Source organism: Chrysochloris asiatica, unplaced genomic scaffold, assembly GCF_000296735.1.
Source record: "Chrysochloris asiatica unplaced genomic scaffold, ChrAsi1.0 scaffold00039, whole genome shotgun sequence".
Lineage (NCBI taxonomy): Eukaryota > Metazoa > Chordata > Mammalia > Afrosoricida > Chrysochloridae > Chrysochloris > Chrysochloris asiatica.
This window is the reverse complement of record NW_006408557.1, coordinates 7,535,106-7,551,555: the sequence shown is the minus strand read 5'-3', so window position 1 is coordinate 7,551,555 and position 16,450 is coordinate 7,535,106. Positions and strand designations below refer to the sequence as shown.

At 39.2% G+C, this 16,450-nt stretch overlaps 1 protein-coding gene and 1 pseudogene across 3 annotated transcripts in view; one reads left to right on the top strand and one right to left on the bottom strand.

Moving 5' to 3' along the window:
- Positions 1-1,920: 1,920 nt before the first annotated feature.
- LOC102834793 lies at positions 1,921-2,190 on the top strand (annotated as a pseudogene).
- Positions 2,191-4,549: 2,359 nt separating this feature from the next.
- The window catches only part of LOC102842459 (protein transport protein Sec23B-like), a 39,018-nt gene continuing 27,117 nt past the window's right edge, over positions 4,550-16,450 (bottom strand). For 2 of the 3 annotated variants that reach the window (XM_006860640.1, XM_006860641.1), the window contains 7 exons: positions 15,980-16,133; positions 14,664-14,741; positions 11,768-11,929; positions 10,550-10,636; positions 8,309-8,464; positions 7,882-7,947; positions 4,550-4,910 (listed from right to left, as the gene is read on the bottom strand). In XM_006860640.1, coding sequence (XP_006860702.1) covers positions 4,821-4,910; positions 7,882-7,947; positions 8,309-8,464; positions 10,550-10,636; positions 11,768-11,929; positions 14,664-14,741; positions 15,980-16,133 — 793 coding nt within the window. In that variant the 3' untranslated portion in view covers positions 4,550-4,820. The remainder of the gene's footprint in view (positions 4,911-7,881; positions 7,948-8,308; positions 8,465-10,549; positions 10,637-11,767; positions 11,930-14,663; positions 14,742-15,979; positions 16,134-16,450) is intronic. The other variant, XM_006860642.1, reaches the window with a different exon arrangement.

Genomic DNA, 16,450 nt, shown 5'->3' with positions numbered 1-16,450 from the left:
GCACTGGACTGCAAGGTTGATTTGAATCATAAGGTCGGTGGTTCAAACTTACCAGCCGTTCCTTAGAAACCCTATACAGGGTCATCATGAGTCAGAACCGACTCAATGGCAGTTAACAGCAACATATAGTCTCACTGACATACACAGAAGCAAACAAGTATTAGAAACTCTTAGGAAAACAACAGCAAATAAGTCATAATACAAACAGGAAGCAAACAAACATGTAGCATGATGGAACCAAGTTACTCTGGTTTGGCTGCTTAGAAAGCATTCCATTCATGTGGTAAAGGGACTATCAGACCTGAATTCTGGAGAAAATGAATATCACCTGAGCCCCATGAGCAATATCAAATGTTATTGTGTATTAGGACCCTGTATAGGGTTTCCAAGACTATAAATGTTTGCAAGAGCAGAAAGCCTCATCTTTCTTCCAAGGAGCGGCTAGGGCATTTGAACTGCTGACCACTATACCACCTGCTCACCAATTACTTTACACCTGTATAAATGCTTAGCTTTCAACTTTCAAAATCACCCCAGAGATAAAGCACATCAGTTGACTATAGACTAGAATGTAAATTTTATTAATCTTGATAATATAAAGGTATGTTGTTAAGTACTGTCAAGTCAAATTCAGACTCCTATTGACCCTGCATAGGGTTTCCATGGAGCTGCTGGTGGATTTGAACCACCTACCTTGCTGCTAGCAGTTCAGTGCTTATCCTACATCCCCATACCAGGACTCCATGTAAAGGTATATAGATGACCAAACTGGTTAGTGGAAAGAAAGATACTCTCATTCCACTAAACTGGGGATTGAAAGATATTTATCAAAATTGATGTACCAACAACAAAATTAAAGAAAGATTACAAATGGTTAGTTCTGGAGAATAGGTCTAGGCTTAAGGAGGGGAGGAAACTGGTGTCATAAACTCTTTAGGATAACATTTTTTTATCATGCACATACAAGAGAACTTCAGAAAGTTCATGGAAGAATTTTATCATCTTTCAAATCCATTTTTCCACCAACTTCTTGAAGTCCGTTAATTTAATTACAACAGTAACTGTCCCAGTGATTATACTTGATATCCAGAGATATGTGTTGTCACATGGTTAAAGTTCCTCAAGTTAAAGCCAGCTGCTGTGGCACTGTAGGATCAGCACTGGACGGCAAACCACAAGGTTGGCAGTTCAAACTCACCAGCTCCTCCTCGTAAAACCTATACAGGGTGGCCACGAGTCGGTACCAACTCAATGGCTCTTAATAACGCTATAGTTAACTGTGCTGTTCCAACTACATGGAATGACTCTCATAAGCTTCAGCCAGTGACACACTAGACCACTGTCTTAATAGAGTTTCTTATTTGTCACACTCCTGCTTGGTCTGCCAACTAGGCAGGAAATAAGGATTAAACTAAGAAAGTATTTCTTAGATGAGCCACTGAAAAACAATCACACAGAGACTCCGGAGATGAAATTTGTATTATTAGCATCCCTTTATCCAGAGCTTCCCTCATCCAAATTTACGTCCTTTATGATTATTATAAGTTTCTTTATGATTGTAATGAGTTGCATAGTGGTTGGTTACAAATCAGGCTGCTAACCTCAGGGTCAGCAGTTCGAAACTACCAGCTGCTCCAAAGAAGAAAGACGAGGCTTTCTACTCCCGTAAAGATTTACAGCCTCGGAAACCCTGTACAGGGTCACTATGAGTCGGAACCGACTCCACGGCACATAACAACAACAAAGCGAGCTGACAAAGTATGAGGGAAGTAAAAATGTACTGCTGGCTGACATTATTGGACCGCCGACGCGCGGAGGGCAGGTAGAGCACGGGCAGGGCTTCTGCCCTGCTGAAGCAAAGGGAAAGAGCGAGGCGGCGACCCAAGGGAAGCGGGGCGGGGCGGGAAGTGGTGGCCCAACATGGCGGGCCAGATCCCGCTGTACCTGGTGCCCAGCGCCGCTACTGTGGCTGCTGCCAACTGCAAACGCATTGCCTACTACAAAGCGGTGGGGCCCCGGCAGGGGGCCAACCGGCACAGAAGGTACCAGCTGGAAGATGAGTCTGCCCATTTGACTGAAATGCCTCTGATGATGCCTGAAGAAGGATTTGATTATGAGAGTGATCAGCACACTTTACCACGAGCCAGAATAACCCAAAGAGTATTGGAGTGGTTGGTTTGTGGTGGATGAAAACTCCTCTACGCCAGGTTTTATATGAACAATTAAAGTTTTTCCTGAATCTCTATTTCCTAGTAGTGTCCTGCTCACAGTTTGTGCCAATGGAAAATGGGCTATCTCTACACATACTGGACACCTCTAGGATGTCTTGGCTGTAACTATCATGTAGGAAGCAATTGATAAATTCCAGCATTTTCTGCAAGGTAAGGAAATTAACTCACAACTACACAGCAAACTTATTGTAAGAACTGGACAATGAATAAGGAAGACTGGAGAATAATTGATGCACTTGTACTATGATGTTGGAAAAAAAAATTAAAAGTGCCACAGACTCCAGAAGAACAAACAAGTATGATTAGGAAGGCGCATAGGCTGAAGGTGAGACTAGATTTCATGCACTAGGACCAGTCCATGGAGAAGGACATTATGCTTTTTTTTATAGAGGATCTATAAAAAGGAGGAAGACCCTCCCAACAAGATGGACTGACACAGCGGACTCAAATGTGACAATTAGGAAGACAGTGCAGGACTGGGCAGAGTTTCCTTCTGTTGTGCCTAGAGTCCATCTGAGTTGGAGCCAACTCCATAACACCAAACAGTAACAACAAATGTTTGAATTAGTTTGTCAATTTCTACAGGAATCCTGATGGAATTTTTTTTTTTTTTTTTTTAAGCTTTTGTTGTGACTTGAGTTAGTTTGCATTGGAGAAGCACTGCTTTTGTACTCAGCCTGTCGCGTTTTGTTTCATAGCAAGGAAGGGGGTGTTTCAATTTCTTTAAGCCCTCTCTGAAAAAATTCTGTATTCTTCTATTTGTTGTTGTTGTTGTTAAGTGCCGTCGAGTCGGTTCCGACCCATATATTTACATCACATCAAAACAGCAGTTTTGACATTCTCTGGGAACTGAAATCATGTTATTTTTAAATATCGAGTTTGGGAAACAAAAAGAAGTTTGCAGAAACACACATGATCAGGACTTTCGAGTACGGTTTCCAAAGGAATTCTCATAGGACAGCCCTTGCTTATCCTACAACAAAGAATGAGGTGCATTGTTGTGATGGGAAAAAATTCCTAGGTGCAATTTTTCTGTCCTTTGTCACTAACGCAATTTTCAATTTTCTTAAAACTTCTTCCCAATAAGCCCCTGGCTGTCATCATTTTGTATTCTTCAAGAAAAATCTATCAAGAGTACCCCTTGGGTATCCAAAAAAAACAGTTGCCATAGCCTTCTGAGCTGCCATCTCTGACTTGAATTTAATTGGCCCAGCAGAATCCTTTGGAAGCTAGTTTAGATCGGACATTCTTTTGAAAGGCACCCTAAAGAGACTAAGGTAAGTCTGAGAGATCTTGTTTTCAGTTATCCACTGATCAGAGACATTTTAAAACATGTTTGTTTGGAATAAACCTGTGCATAATGAGGGGACTTCGAAAAGTTTATAGGAATTTATCCATGTAAATACAGTCTCTTTTGCATTTTTAAGTGAAGAAAATGGGTGTTATTTCTATAAACCTTTGATAAATTTTCTCAACACTCTCATAATAAGCAAATGTTATCATTCTTTGGCCCAACAAAAATTCATTGAGCATCCAAAAAAACTGTTGTCATGACTTTTGCTTTTGACTGGTCTGTTTGATAACCATTGCTTTGATTGTGTCTCATCTTCAGGATCACACTGGTAAGATCACGTTTCATCTCCTGTTACAATTCTTCCAAGAAATACTTAAGGATCTTGATCCCAATTGTACAAAATTTCCACAGAACATTCTGCTCTGATCTGCAGCTGGTCTGGGCTCAACAGTTTTGGCACCCATTGAGTAGAATGTTTGATCAACTTTAAATCTCCAGTCAGAACTGTGTAAACTGAACCAATTGAGATGTCTACGGTGTTGCCTATAGTTTCTGCTGCTAATCTTCAGTCCTCTTCAATTAGGACACAAACAAGATTGTTTCCTTCCAAACAGATCTGGAGGGCCTGCCACTGTGGGCTCTACCTTCAACATGTCCTATCCCTTCTTAAAATGAGTTATCCATTGATAAATTAATTTCTTTGGGGCATTGTCCTCGTAAACTTTTCATAAAGCATCAATGATTTCACCATTCTTCCACCCAAGTCTCATCATAAGTGTGATGTTTGTTCTTGTTTCAATTTTAGGATTCTGGCTGGAGATCTTTGAAACTGATGTCTTATTCTTCTTAGTGTCTCAAACTAGATCCTGTTCAGACATGCTGTAACAAGTAAGAACCAGTTTATCTGGGTGCAAAAAAATTTTAATCCATGCATAACCTTTTTATAATATACAGTTTACATGAACTTTTAAAGACCCCTCATATGAATTGGAAAATTAGTAATTTTTTTTAATTACCCTAGTATATTACCTTTGATTTTACATAGACTCTACAATTGAAATAGAAAGCATATAAACACCTACAAGTACTAAAACATTCATAACTTTATAATTTTATGGTATAAGAAAAGGGGCATAGATAAAGGAAACAAATAAATTATAATCTAAAGTGTTAACATATAAAATTTTCTTTGATTATTTATTAAAATCTGCCAGAAAGTGAAAGGAATGTTATTAAGTCTTTATAAACAATCATGGACACATTCTGACACTATTGGTCTCTATTTCTTGGTTGCTTTAACTGGCACTGGAGACGGCCAGCTTCTTCAAGTGATCCATGAACACTTGCAGGCTAACATCGTCAGTTAGGATGGGTGCTCCAGTTTCCTGAAATTAAATGAGAAAGGTTCATTAACACATATCTCAATAGCTGGTGAGTTAAGGACATTTCTTTCTCAGAACACATTTACAGGTACAGTACTGTGGTAAGTGCTCTCCCACCCCTTGCCTCGCTAACGAATTCGAGTAGAGCATATTTCCTCACAACACCTTTCTCTGAGCGCCCCTTCTGACCAGACCAGGCCAGGAGCACCACTGCACACATCATTTCATAGCATATGACCCTCTACTTTAAAACAGCCCCCCAGCACACTCTCCACTTTTGATAACTAATCCAGCATCAGGGTCACCCAGCAGGCCTGATGAGCTCCTTGAGACCCCCACACCTGCCAACCATCTTTCCCATCCAATTTGCCAGAACCTACTCCAAAAAGCATATTGCATTAGGCAAATCTTCTGCACAAGACCTCTTTTGTCACTTTGAGGGCACACCTGACCCAAAGCTGTCACTTTGAGGACACACCTCATCCAAACCATGGTATTTTCAATCGCCTCATACAATGTGAAAGTTTGACAATGAATACGGAAGACTATAGAAGAATCGATGCATTTGAAGTGTTGGAAAAGAATATTGAAAGTACCATGAAATGCCAGAAGAACAAACAAATCTGTCAGGGAATAAATACAGCCAGAATGCTCCTTAGAAGCAAGGATGGTTAAGACTTCGCTTGTTCTCAGGAGGGATCAGTCCCTGGAGAAGGACATCATGCTTGGTAAAGTGGAGGGTAAGTGAAAAAGAGGAAGACCCCCTACAATATGGACTGACACAGTGACAGCAGCAATGGGCTCAAACATAACAATGATTATGAGGCCAGCACAGGATCAGGCAGTGTGTCATTCTGCTGGAAACAACTTAACAGCACCCAACAAGTCCTACGCCAAAGGGGCTCCAGTGGCACTACAGGATAAGTACAAACCCCCCACCACTCCGAGGGAGAAAGATCAGGCTTTTTGCTTCAGGAAAGATTAACAGCCTTGGAAACCCTCCATAGGGGTCCCTTAGTTGAAAAATGACTCGATGGCAGTGAGTTTGTTATGCTCAAAGAGCCCTGGTAGTATGGTTAAAGAGCTCTGCTGCAAACTCAAAGGTTGGTGGTTTGAATTTACCAGTAGCCACTCCACAGGAGAAAAATGTGTCAGTATGCGCTCACTTAGTTTTACAGCCTTGGAAATGTCAATGAGCACAGACAAAACAAAAACCTTGCTCTCTCTATCCAAACAGACAACGGAAACTTTATCAGTAACCATCATACTTCAGCTAATCGTGAACGAAAACTGTGACCTCTGTACATACCAGCAAAGACTGAACAGGGAGCCTAAATTTTATTCTTGTAAGACAATAACTAGGTACCCAAATACTCCCACCAGGGTGTTATCAGAGAAGACCAAGTAGGGCATCAAGACGAGTCTCCCCACCCCTATGGTATAGACCATATGAGGACTCTGAACTTCAACCTGGCAATAATGAAGTGCTCTTCTGCCTCCCTACTGGGACAGTGTCAGAGGAGGCTTATGGAAAGTCAGGACTTTGACCATCACCCAGTGGTAATAAGGAGGTCCCTCCACCTTGGCTATCAACAGAAATCAAGCGGAAAACCTGGACTTCTGTATCCACCTGGCAATAACAAGGTGGTGCCCCCAACCCCCTGCCAGAGCAGTGTCACAGCAAGCCAACTAAAGCAGCATGTTAAATAAGATCCCGAGTCTAATAAGAAATACACAAATATCCAGGTTTCTAAAGAAAATACCTGTCATACCAAAAACCAGGAAGATCTCAAATGAATGGAAAAAGACAATCAATAAATGCCAAGATTGAGATGGCAATGATATTAGAATTATCATAAGATTTTAAAGCAGGCATGATAAAAACATTTCAATATAAATGTGAGCAGATATGCATGCCTCAGGAAAGAAATAGAAGATATAAACAAAAACTAAGTAGCAATTTAGAACTCAAAAATATATAAAGCAAAACAAAAAACTCAGTGGATGGTCTCACCAGCAAGAAAGCGACTGAGGAAATAAACAATGAACTGGAACAATTTAAATGACCTAATCTGAACAACAAAGAAAAAAAAAAAAAAAATCGGAAAATAATCAAAAATGAAAAGGGTCACAGGGGTCTGTGGTACTATAACAAAAGAACAAACATTCATGTCATCACAATTCCAGAAAAAAGGAGAAAGAGGGAGGGAGGCGATGAAAAATTATTAAATGAAATAATGAATGTCTGAAAAAAATTTAAATCTGTAAGAAGGCATAAACAATCTACATAAACAACAAGCTGGACACTGAAACACTTAGACACTGAAATTAAAATTAAAAGGAAAAAGAAAAAGAATGTGAAAGCTACCTAGTGCTGATGAAATAAATTAAGCAGATTTAAATACATTGAGAGACACCCTGAATATATAGATTAAAAGATGTCGAAGATGTTAACTCTCATCAAATTCATATACAAGTTTAATGTAGATCCTATCAAAAGCTCAGCAAGGTTTTTAATAGATTATTCTAAGATTTATATGGAAATACAAAAGCACTAAGATAGCTTAAATAATTTTTCAAAAGAAAAATAAAGTGGGAGAATCAGTTCACTGAATTTCAAGACTTACTATCTAGCTGCAGTAGAAGACAGGCACATAGATGAATAGAGCACCCACAACTTGACTCACAGATAAATGCCTACGCAATCTTTGACAAAGAAGTACGGCGATTCAATGGAGGAAAGACAGCCTTTCAACAATGGCTGGGAAGTCAAGAGATGCCTGAGCCTATTACATTATACTGTGAAGGAGTCCATGAAGGGAGCTCCCCAACTATGAGAGTCAAGGTTTTCTTTGAAGCAAAACCCACAAATTATCTGTCTCAAAGGCCAAAACAAACCTAATTTGTAGTATTTAAAACTAAAGTTTTACAAATGTACCCTGATCTCCTTCCCAAATACCTAATAATTTCTTACCTGTCCCCAAGCATAAAGGTTATTGTGAGTCTGGGATGGATTCACTTTGGACAAAAGGAATCGAGCCTTAAAAACAAACAAACATGATTTAAATTGTTATTAATGTATAAAAACAATAAAGTTTTTATAACATTTCTCTGGTTAAGTTCGAAAGTTTTCAATGCATAGTTTCTTTAGCTTATTCTTATAACTCTTCATTTATTAGGACTCCCTGAAATATGAAATATCTACTTTATTTTGGAAATTCTCACTTTTACATCAACATATTTTACCCATTAATTTTATAAGAAATCATATTTGGAAGTTTACCTACATATCAGCTGTGTCACCACATAAAATTTGTATTAACTATATTGTGGTTGGATTTATAGCCATAAAAATGTACCATTAAAAACAGATCATCCAAGCTAGAACTCAGCTTACTCACCTGACTACCTCCATGTTCTGTGTTAATGTACCGTGGCATTGGGAAGCGCGCTTGCAGAATTTCCTGAGCATCATCCAGTGGTGCCTGCAGAAGGTGCTTGAAGTTTTCATATTCAGGCATGTCCTGGTATCCAGCTTTACGCCACTGGGCTATGGTCTACACCAAATAAACAAACCAAAATTCTTGTGGAAAAGCTGTAATGACAGCCTTCACAGTTGGTTTTCATTCTAGTATCATTCCCATGACTAAGGACTTGTTTCCTGTGAAGAAGTCTCGGGACAAAGAATGTCCAGCATCAGAGGGAGAGCAGAGCACCGCTGACCAGAACAAGAAGTATGAGTAAGCAAAGAAGATGCACCAACACTACCACTACTGACCCACAGCACAACAGTGGAGCATGCTTCTCCCAGGAAAACATTAACCTTTGGCTAAAGCCATTAATAACTACTGGAAACATTTTTCAGGTAAAATACTTAGGTATGTAGTTAGTGAGGAGGCAGACTCTCCAATCTCAGTGTAGTTCTCTACATCAGCAAGGTATTAATGGAAAAGAAACCTCTTCTAGATTCTCTAGGGGAGCTAAACGGTGATACCATCAACAACCCAGTCGCCTCAGAAATGTCAAAGCCTTCAATCACACTTCTCCCTTTTCCTAACATCCCATGGGTTAGCCATTTCAAGGAGCCAGGAGCTCCCTTTCCAATTCCATTGCTAGCACTTGGTCTAGTCTCTCATCTCTTCGCCTCAGGCATACAAAGGGATACGTTAGGTGCCTGAAGATCACCCAGTTTCCATTCTCTTCCTAACAGCACACACATTATACCCATACCTCAGTGTGCAATGCCACTCAGAATGGGTAAAATAGACCCCACCATTGTACTCTGCTTCCTCAGGCCCCAAGCTGGGATACTCTTGGCAGGGGAGCAAACAACAGATAAAAGTTGTAAGAACTGATATCTGATATGAGTGTTAGACAGTGAGTAGAAAGCAATTATACTAAACTGTGAAAAATAAAGATTGGAGTCCCCAGTTATGCTAAACATATTGTGTCTCATTCTTTTACGCCCCTCAGCAGCTGATCTAGGAAATATCTTGTACAAACAGGAAATGAAGAAATATTGGTTAATTAATAGATCTCTATTTAGAAATTGTCTGAAATGCTTTCACATGTATTTTAGATGAAAAGACACAAGAAATAATGGAGCAATCGAGCATAACAAGTCCTCGATGTGTTTTAAATCCAGAACTGCTAATATGAAACCAGAAAGAGTATTCTCTGTAGAAGGCTCCTTTTGCAGCCCACTCTCCTTGGGGTTCCCAGTACCATTTTTTTCTGTCTTAATTTTTTTTTAATGACTGGTGGCCTAGAAAAAATGTTCAAAAGCTCACTTGGGTATAAAAACTAGTAAGAACACCCACAACTAGAGAGCTTTTGTAAAGCGAGAACAAAGTTGGTTATCCTTATCTTTAGAATTCGTTATTTGCACACAAAGGGCACTCAATAAACAGTAAGGTAAGTGAAAACGCTTATTGATATTAGAAAATGAAATTCTTTCTACATTATTAAAGGAATTCTAAAATGCAATTATATCTTTTTAAGACATCTGAAGTCACTTCTAATGGAGGCACACTAGGAAGCTAAGTCAATCACCAAAACAAAGAATGGACTACAGAAGAAAACATATCACTGAATATAATGCTCAGTTAAAAGATTTTCTGCCATTAAGATGTACAAAATTCTTAGGGCATGAAGCTCTGAGAAATAAATGGGACTCTCCCTTGAAGCACAATCAGAGCTAGCTATCTTAGGGATCCATAGACCCAGAGTAAGGTTCCCTGTACCTCATTATTTCATGAGGGGAAAAAACTTACCCCCAACTCACTAGTGTTTATGTCCAACATAATTCTGAAAGGACAAGAGAATAGTGTGTATAACAAGTTTATTGAGGAAGGGAAAGCTGGCCTTTCCTGATAACTCAGAAAGTAGTTATAGTGAATACAGTAGTCGAAGAGGATCAAATGAGTACATATACTTATAGTAAAGTATTATTAAAATTACCAAATATACAAATGTCCCATATACTCTAAAAAAGATTTTATTTATTAGAAAAAAAAGTCAGGAAAATAATTTTAATAAACTGTAGGCTCTCTAAGTCTAAATTCTTATTTCAAATGTCATAAAAATCTAAATCAATCAATAAGAAATAATAATAGTAAGAAAAGATATTGATTCAATCTTACCTCGCCAAGATAGATGACAATTTGGAAAAAAGTATCCATCAGCAAAATCCTGTCAGCTAGAATGCTGCCGCTGTCCAAGAGGACTGGCTGAAAGAAAGGGAGTGACAGATGCATTGGTCTTCCCTGTCCCTTCCACCTATGTTGGCCACTCCAACTCCACACTCAGGGTGTCCAGTCTGGGTGTCCACAGAACCAGCCATGGCTTTATAAATGCTTCTAGGTGGCCTCAGCTGGTTGTACCCACTCTCTTTATACCACACTCCCACTTTTGCTCCCTTCATTAGCAATATTCTTAGCTTTATAGGAGAAAGATGCTCCAAATTATCTTTGATCATTTGTGAAGGGAGATCAACATCTTCTAGTTTAGGAACCAGAAAAAATTCCAACCACTCTGTTTTATGCTAGAATTGGTACCTTATCTACCAGAGAGATTTTCTCTCAAATCTATTACAGCTGTAGATGAGAACAGGGATATCTATATGAGAGGGAACAGATTTTAATACATTTGTAGTTTGCTACAAAAAATAGAAGTAATTAAAACTCATACTCATCAAAGAAAATTTCTAAATTTGCACCTAAGCACAACAAATATCGATATTTTAGTTTATCTCCATGTATTTTTTAAATGCTTGTAGGCTTTTAAAAACATAATTTAGAAGTTTATGTTCTGATTTTTTCATGCAGCATTTTTACACAATAATTTAACTACCTTCTAGTTACCTAAACTCTCTAAATATTTCATAGTTACTTAATTTTCCTACTATGAAACATTTGGATTATTTTCTAACTCTTTATTAGTTCAAAATGTCAAAGATCTTCTGTATTCAGGAATACTTTCTCCAGATACAAGACACAGAATTGTTGTTAAGCGAGTCATTTCTGACTCTAGAGACCTTGTATAGGGCTTCTTAGGAGCAGTCAGTAGGTTTGAACAGCCTTGTGGTTAGCAGTCCAGTGTTTATCCTACAGTGCTACACCAGGACTTGTGAGTCAAATTACATGAGCGCATTGAAAAGAAGTATCTATATATTTTGAAAAAAATTTTTAACAGGTAATTTAATAGTTTTTTATGTCCTTTAACATTTTCTTATGCATATTTAAACAATTACTACAAAGTCTGAAAAGTTCTCATTTTAAGTTTTTCTCTAATAGCAATTTGCTAGGAAAAAAAAAAAAATCAAGCGATAGTAATTCTCAAAGAATTCCTATAAATCCTACCTCTGGTGGCCCATGGAATGAATAGGCGTAGAGGATGGGCTGGATCATGATAAGGGACTGGGTCAGATCCTGTCGGGCAAAATGATGTCTATAATACGAAGACTCATCGGGACTGTTGTTAAACACTTGGAGGAATGGAGATCTTCTAAGATGGAACATGAACTGCAGTCACACAGAGAAAGAAAAGAGAAATGACAAAAAACAGGTAGTGGCAACCTTTTTTGACAGAGAGTAAACCTGCCTCAGGCCTCTCAAACAGGAGTTCCCAGACTTACAGAAAACAGTCCTCTATATGAAACGCTTATTACTGTTAAGTCGGTTCTGACTCATAGCAACCCGGTATCCAGTGTCCAAGGTGAGTCTGAACTGCTGACCTTGTGGTTCAAACCGACCTTGTGGTCCAGGGCTTATCCTATAGCGCCATACCATGATTTCTACATGAAAGGATGGAAGTAAAGAAACATTTATTTTTGGAGTTTTGGACCAGGCTGTGAAGACCGAATGCCTGCTTTCAGAGAGGACACAGGTCCAGTGATGAAAAACATACCTAAGGTGGCAAAACAGGAGCCACAGTACAGAAGACTACTACTAGGGTGGGGATGGTGGGGTTGGGGGGAAGAGTAGAGGGGCAGCAAGAGATGCTTCCCAGAGCCACTGAGGTCTGAGGACACAACCTGAAAGACAGTTATGAGGAGGCCAAGGGGCCAGAGAGAAGAGGAACTCCAGGCACTGTAATAACAGCAAGTGAGCCACTTGAAAGTTCAGGTCTCTGGTTTGACAGGTTGGAGGGAAGGGTACAGGGGAGTGAGGAACAAGAACTAATGTTGGAAAAGTATGTTCTTTACCCTGAGGATTAAAAGGTAAAGGAAGCAGGTCCTCCGGATTTTAAGCAGAGACAGGATCAAAACTGTTCCTTGAAAAACTCTTCAGCTGCAGTGTGGAGAACAGATGCAAGAGGCCCAACTGCAGACAAGAAGACTAGTTGCATCTACTACATTATAATCACAGTCCTTTTCATTCCTTGAACATACCAGGTCCTGCCTCAAGCCCTTTGCACCTGCCACTTCTTCTGTCTAATGGTACTATGGATGGCTCTTTCCCATCACTAGGTCTCTGGCCTTATCCTGACTTCCTCCTCTCTCGCAACTAATGCACTTTTGTTCAGTTCATGGCAACATCTAAAGAACTTGCTTTTACTATTATTTAAAATTATCTTATTTTTACTTCTAAGGTTCATGAGTTCAGCAGCCTAACCTGACTTGTAGCCATCCCATCCACCTTTTCTAGAACACTGTCCGACATGGGGTACTAAAACAGTGCTGGCTGTCAGACTGACTAAAATTGGGTAAGAAGTGAGGAGAGCCTAAACTAAAGCAGGGACATCAGGGACACAAGACTCATAAGATACAGACAGGGACCTTATTTCTAGAATACGGGTAATATTTTAGAAATGTAGTGTTTTCATTGGTCAGACCCAATCATAAATACTGAGTCCAATTATAGTGAAATGACCTCTGACCTATCTTTCAATCCTGACAGTCTGAACCATACAAGTTAGTAAGTGAAATGTGAGTACACACTTTCCATAATGAGTACTCTACAGGCTGTCTAAGTCCTAGAAGGTTTATTTAAAAATGAGTTTTGTAGTGTTGAATATTGCACTACAGTGAGGGGAATATAAATGCCACTGAACTGTACGTGCACAAATGGTAGAAATGTTTTGTTCTTCATATTACACTACAATAAAAAATTTAAAGCAAAAAAAAAAAGTTTTATTTCTATTTATTCCTCTAAGAGAAGGGAAAAAATTATAGAATTTGCTTCCATCTAAGAAGCTCATGTCTGGAAAGTCTAAGCAGAGAGTCCTGTGCCCCACTGTAGAGTTGGCTGACGTTTTACAAAGTACTCAGCAAGGGCCTGAGAGCATGCTAAATACTTCCTCTCCCTAAGCTCATGCAACACTCACTGCTGTATTTGCTCACTTACAAATAAGGATGGACGTTCAGAAAGGTAGCTACACAAACCCATGACTCCACCCAGCAGTGCTCCATCCACTTCTTTCCCTGCCCAGTGGCTCCCAAATGCTTGGTGTTAGGGGTACTGCAGCTATTTACAAGATGCTGACTCCTAGGTCTAAGGCAGCATACAACCACTAGGCATACAGACATTTTATTATTTCACCCTGTTCTAATGTGCCTTCCAGATACTGCATTTTTATTTTTAGAAACTGAATGTGGCGACCCTGTGTTGGAAAAGTCTTTTGGTGCTGGTTTTTCTAACAGCATTTGCTCACTTTGTATCACATTTTCATAATTGTTATAGTATTTCAACATTTTCATAATGCTATTACACACTTACTAGACTACAGTATAGCATAAACGTAACTTTTATAATTAGTGAGAAAGTAGAAAATTAGTGTGATTTGCTCCACTGTGTTATTTCCTTTGTTGAAGTGGTCTGGAACTGAACCCACAGTATCCCTGAGGTATGCCAGTCCCATTACATATTTGCATTAACTGTGGGCTTGTCTTACTATAGTAATCTTCACGTTTGCTTAACTTTCTTGGTGTGTTGATGAGATAGCTGACTGTTCGCTCAGAACATTTGCAAATTAGACATTTTACTCATGGTCTTATGGCAATAATCGTTTTTTGCCTTTTTATGAATATTTATAATTTTCTCTTCTCTGCATGTCAGAAGCAGTGTTTCTTCATCTTTGCCTTCTGTAGAGTTTAAGATTCTGTCTTGCACAAAAACACAATGTGTTTTGAATTCACCAACTTTCATCACCTATAAAGTCTCAAAACATAGTCTTCATTTTATCCTAAGAGGAGTGAGGTTTCTGTCTATCATAATTTGTTCTTCTACAGTTACTTTTAAAACATATATTGCTTACCTGAGGATACAAAGAGAAGGAATCTGATAACCTAAAAGAAGTGGAGTCTTCTTTGTTATACTGTCCAAACTTCTGACACTGGTGAACAGAAAACAAAACAAAACAAAGTTAGGATAACTGGAAAAACCTTTAGAATTTGAGAGCTACATTCAAATCTCAAATTTGTCACTTCCTAACTGCATTCGCAGTGGTTAGGAATCGGGCTGCGAACCTTAAGGTCAGTGGTTGGAAACTACCAGCTGCTCCGCGGGAGAAAGATGAGGCTTTCTACTCCCGTAAAGATTTACACCCTCGGAAACCCTGTACAGGGTCGCTATGGGTCGGAACTGACTCGACGGCACTTAACAACAACAACAACAACAACTGTATTCCAGACCTGCACCCCTCAAGCATGATCAGGCAAACAACTCTTGATACAATGCAGACTCTGATTTGGAATATCTGGAGAGGCTGGAAATTCTGCATGTCCAACATGCTCTAGGCAATGCTGGTGCAAGGACCAGTCTGAGTAGCGAGGGGCTAGATGAGCTCTCTCTGGGCCCTGTTCCATATAAAAACTCTCTAAGATCACCAGATGCTACCCATTACAAATGAACCTTGATGTTCTCACATTACATTTGTTCCTTTCAGTGGCATTTTTAAACTACAATGTTTTCTCTATCTTTATTTCCAATTATACATTTCTTCCAGCCACTAGGTTGTATTCCTTTCTAATATTGCTTTAGATTCAAGACAATGTCTCATCTTTTTGAACTCTCAAGTAACATAAACCAAGTGACTCCCCAGATGTCTTGGAATTCTCCTTTAACTGCTATCACTTTCCTATTCCTTGCCAGCTTTTCAACCCAACATTCTCTGCTTTCTTCAATAGCTCCTTCTTCTCTGCCTAAATGGACTCTGTAGAGGTTAGCTCCTAGCCCCCTATTCCCATTCGCTATGCTTTGGCTACAAATGAACATTAGAGTCAAAGCAGTCATTCAAATTTCTCCTTCTCAATGTCTAGTGCTGACTTAAAATCCAAGTTACCATCTTGGACTTCCATTTTTGCAAGTTTACATTCAGTGATCCAGTATGTCAAAAACAACAAAAACAACAGCAAAAACCTATTCACCACCTTCCACTATATTGCTTATTCTCCTTTTTTATTTTCTACTTCTGTTACATTATCACTACTCTGGAAGATTCACACTTAACATTTTGTTTTCTGATTCCACATGTAGTCATTTCACCTGGTTTTATAAATTCTTCTCTCCGCGTACATCCTGATTCCATACCTTCCCCACTCTACCCATTTCTACTGGTTTCCCCAAATTTACCAGTCGGATGAGCTGTCGGTCTAACCACCGGAGTACATCGGGCCCCTCCTCTGACTCCGCACGGAACACACCAAGCCGTGCCATCAACACTGCTGCAGCCTCCTGGTCAAATGCTGCTTCAATGTGCTTAAGCTGACTCTGCGCATCTGCCCAACTGACAATTCCAGAGTTAGTTCCACACTTACACTCAGGAGCAATGAGAAAGATAGATCAACATTCAGATAAAGAAACATATACCCTATTCCTTTATCTAAGACAAAATAGACTTACAGGAACTTCACATACTATTTCACTTACAGTCACTCCTCTGAAGACTATAGTATCAAATGAAAAATAATAGAGAACTTCCCAACATACTTCTATACCCAAAGATACCTAAGTCCTCTAGATCAATCTTACAAAAATCTAAATGTTTACAAATTCACAAAATGGCTTCCAGCATCACATCCATGCATAAAAAGAACTAGTACA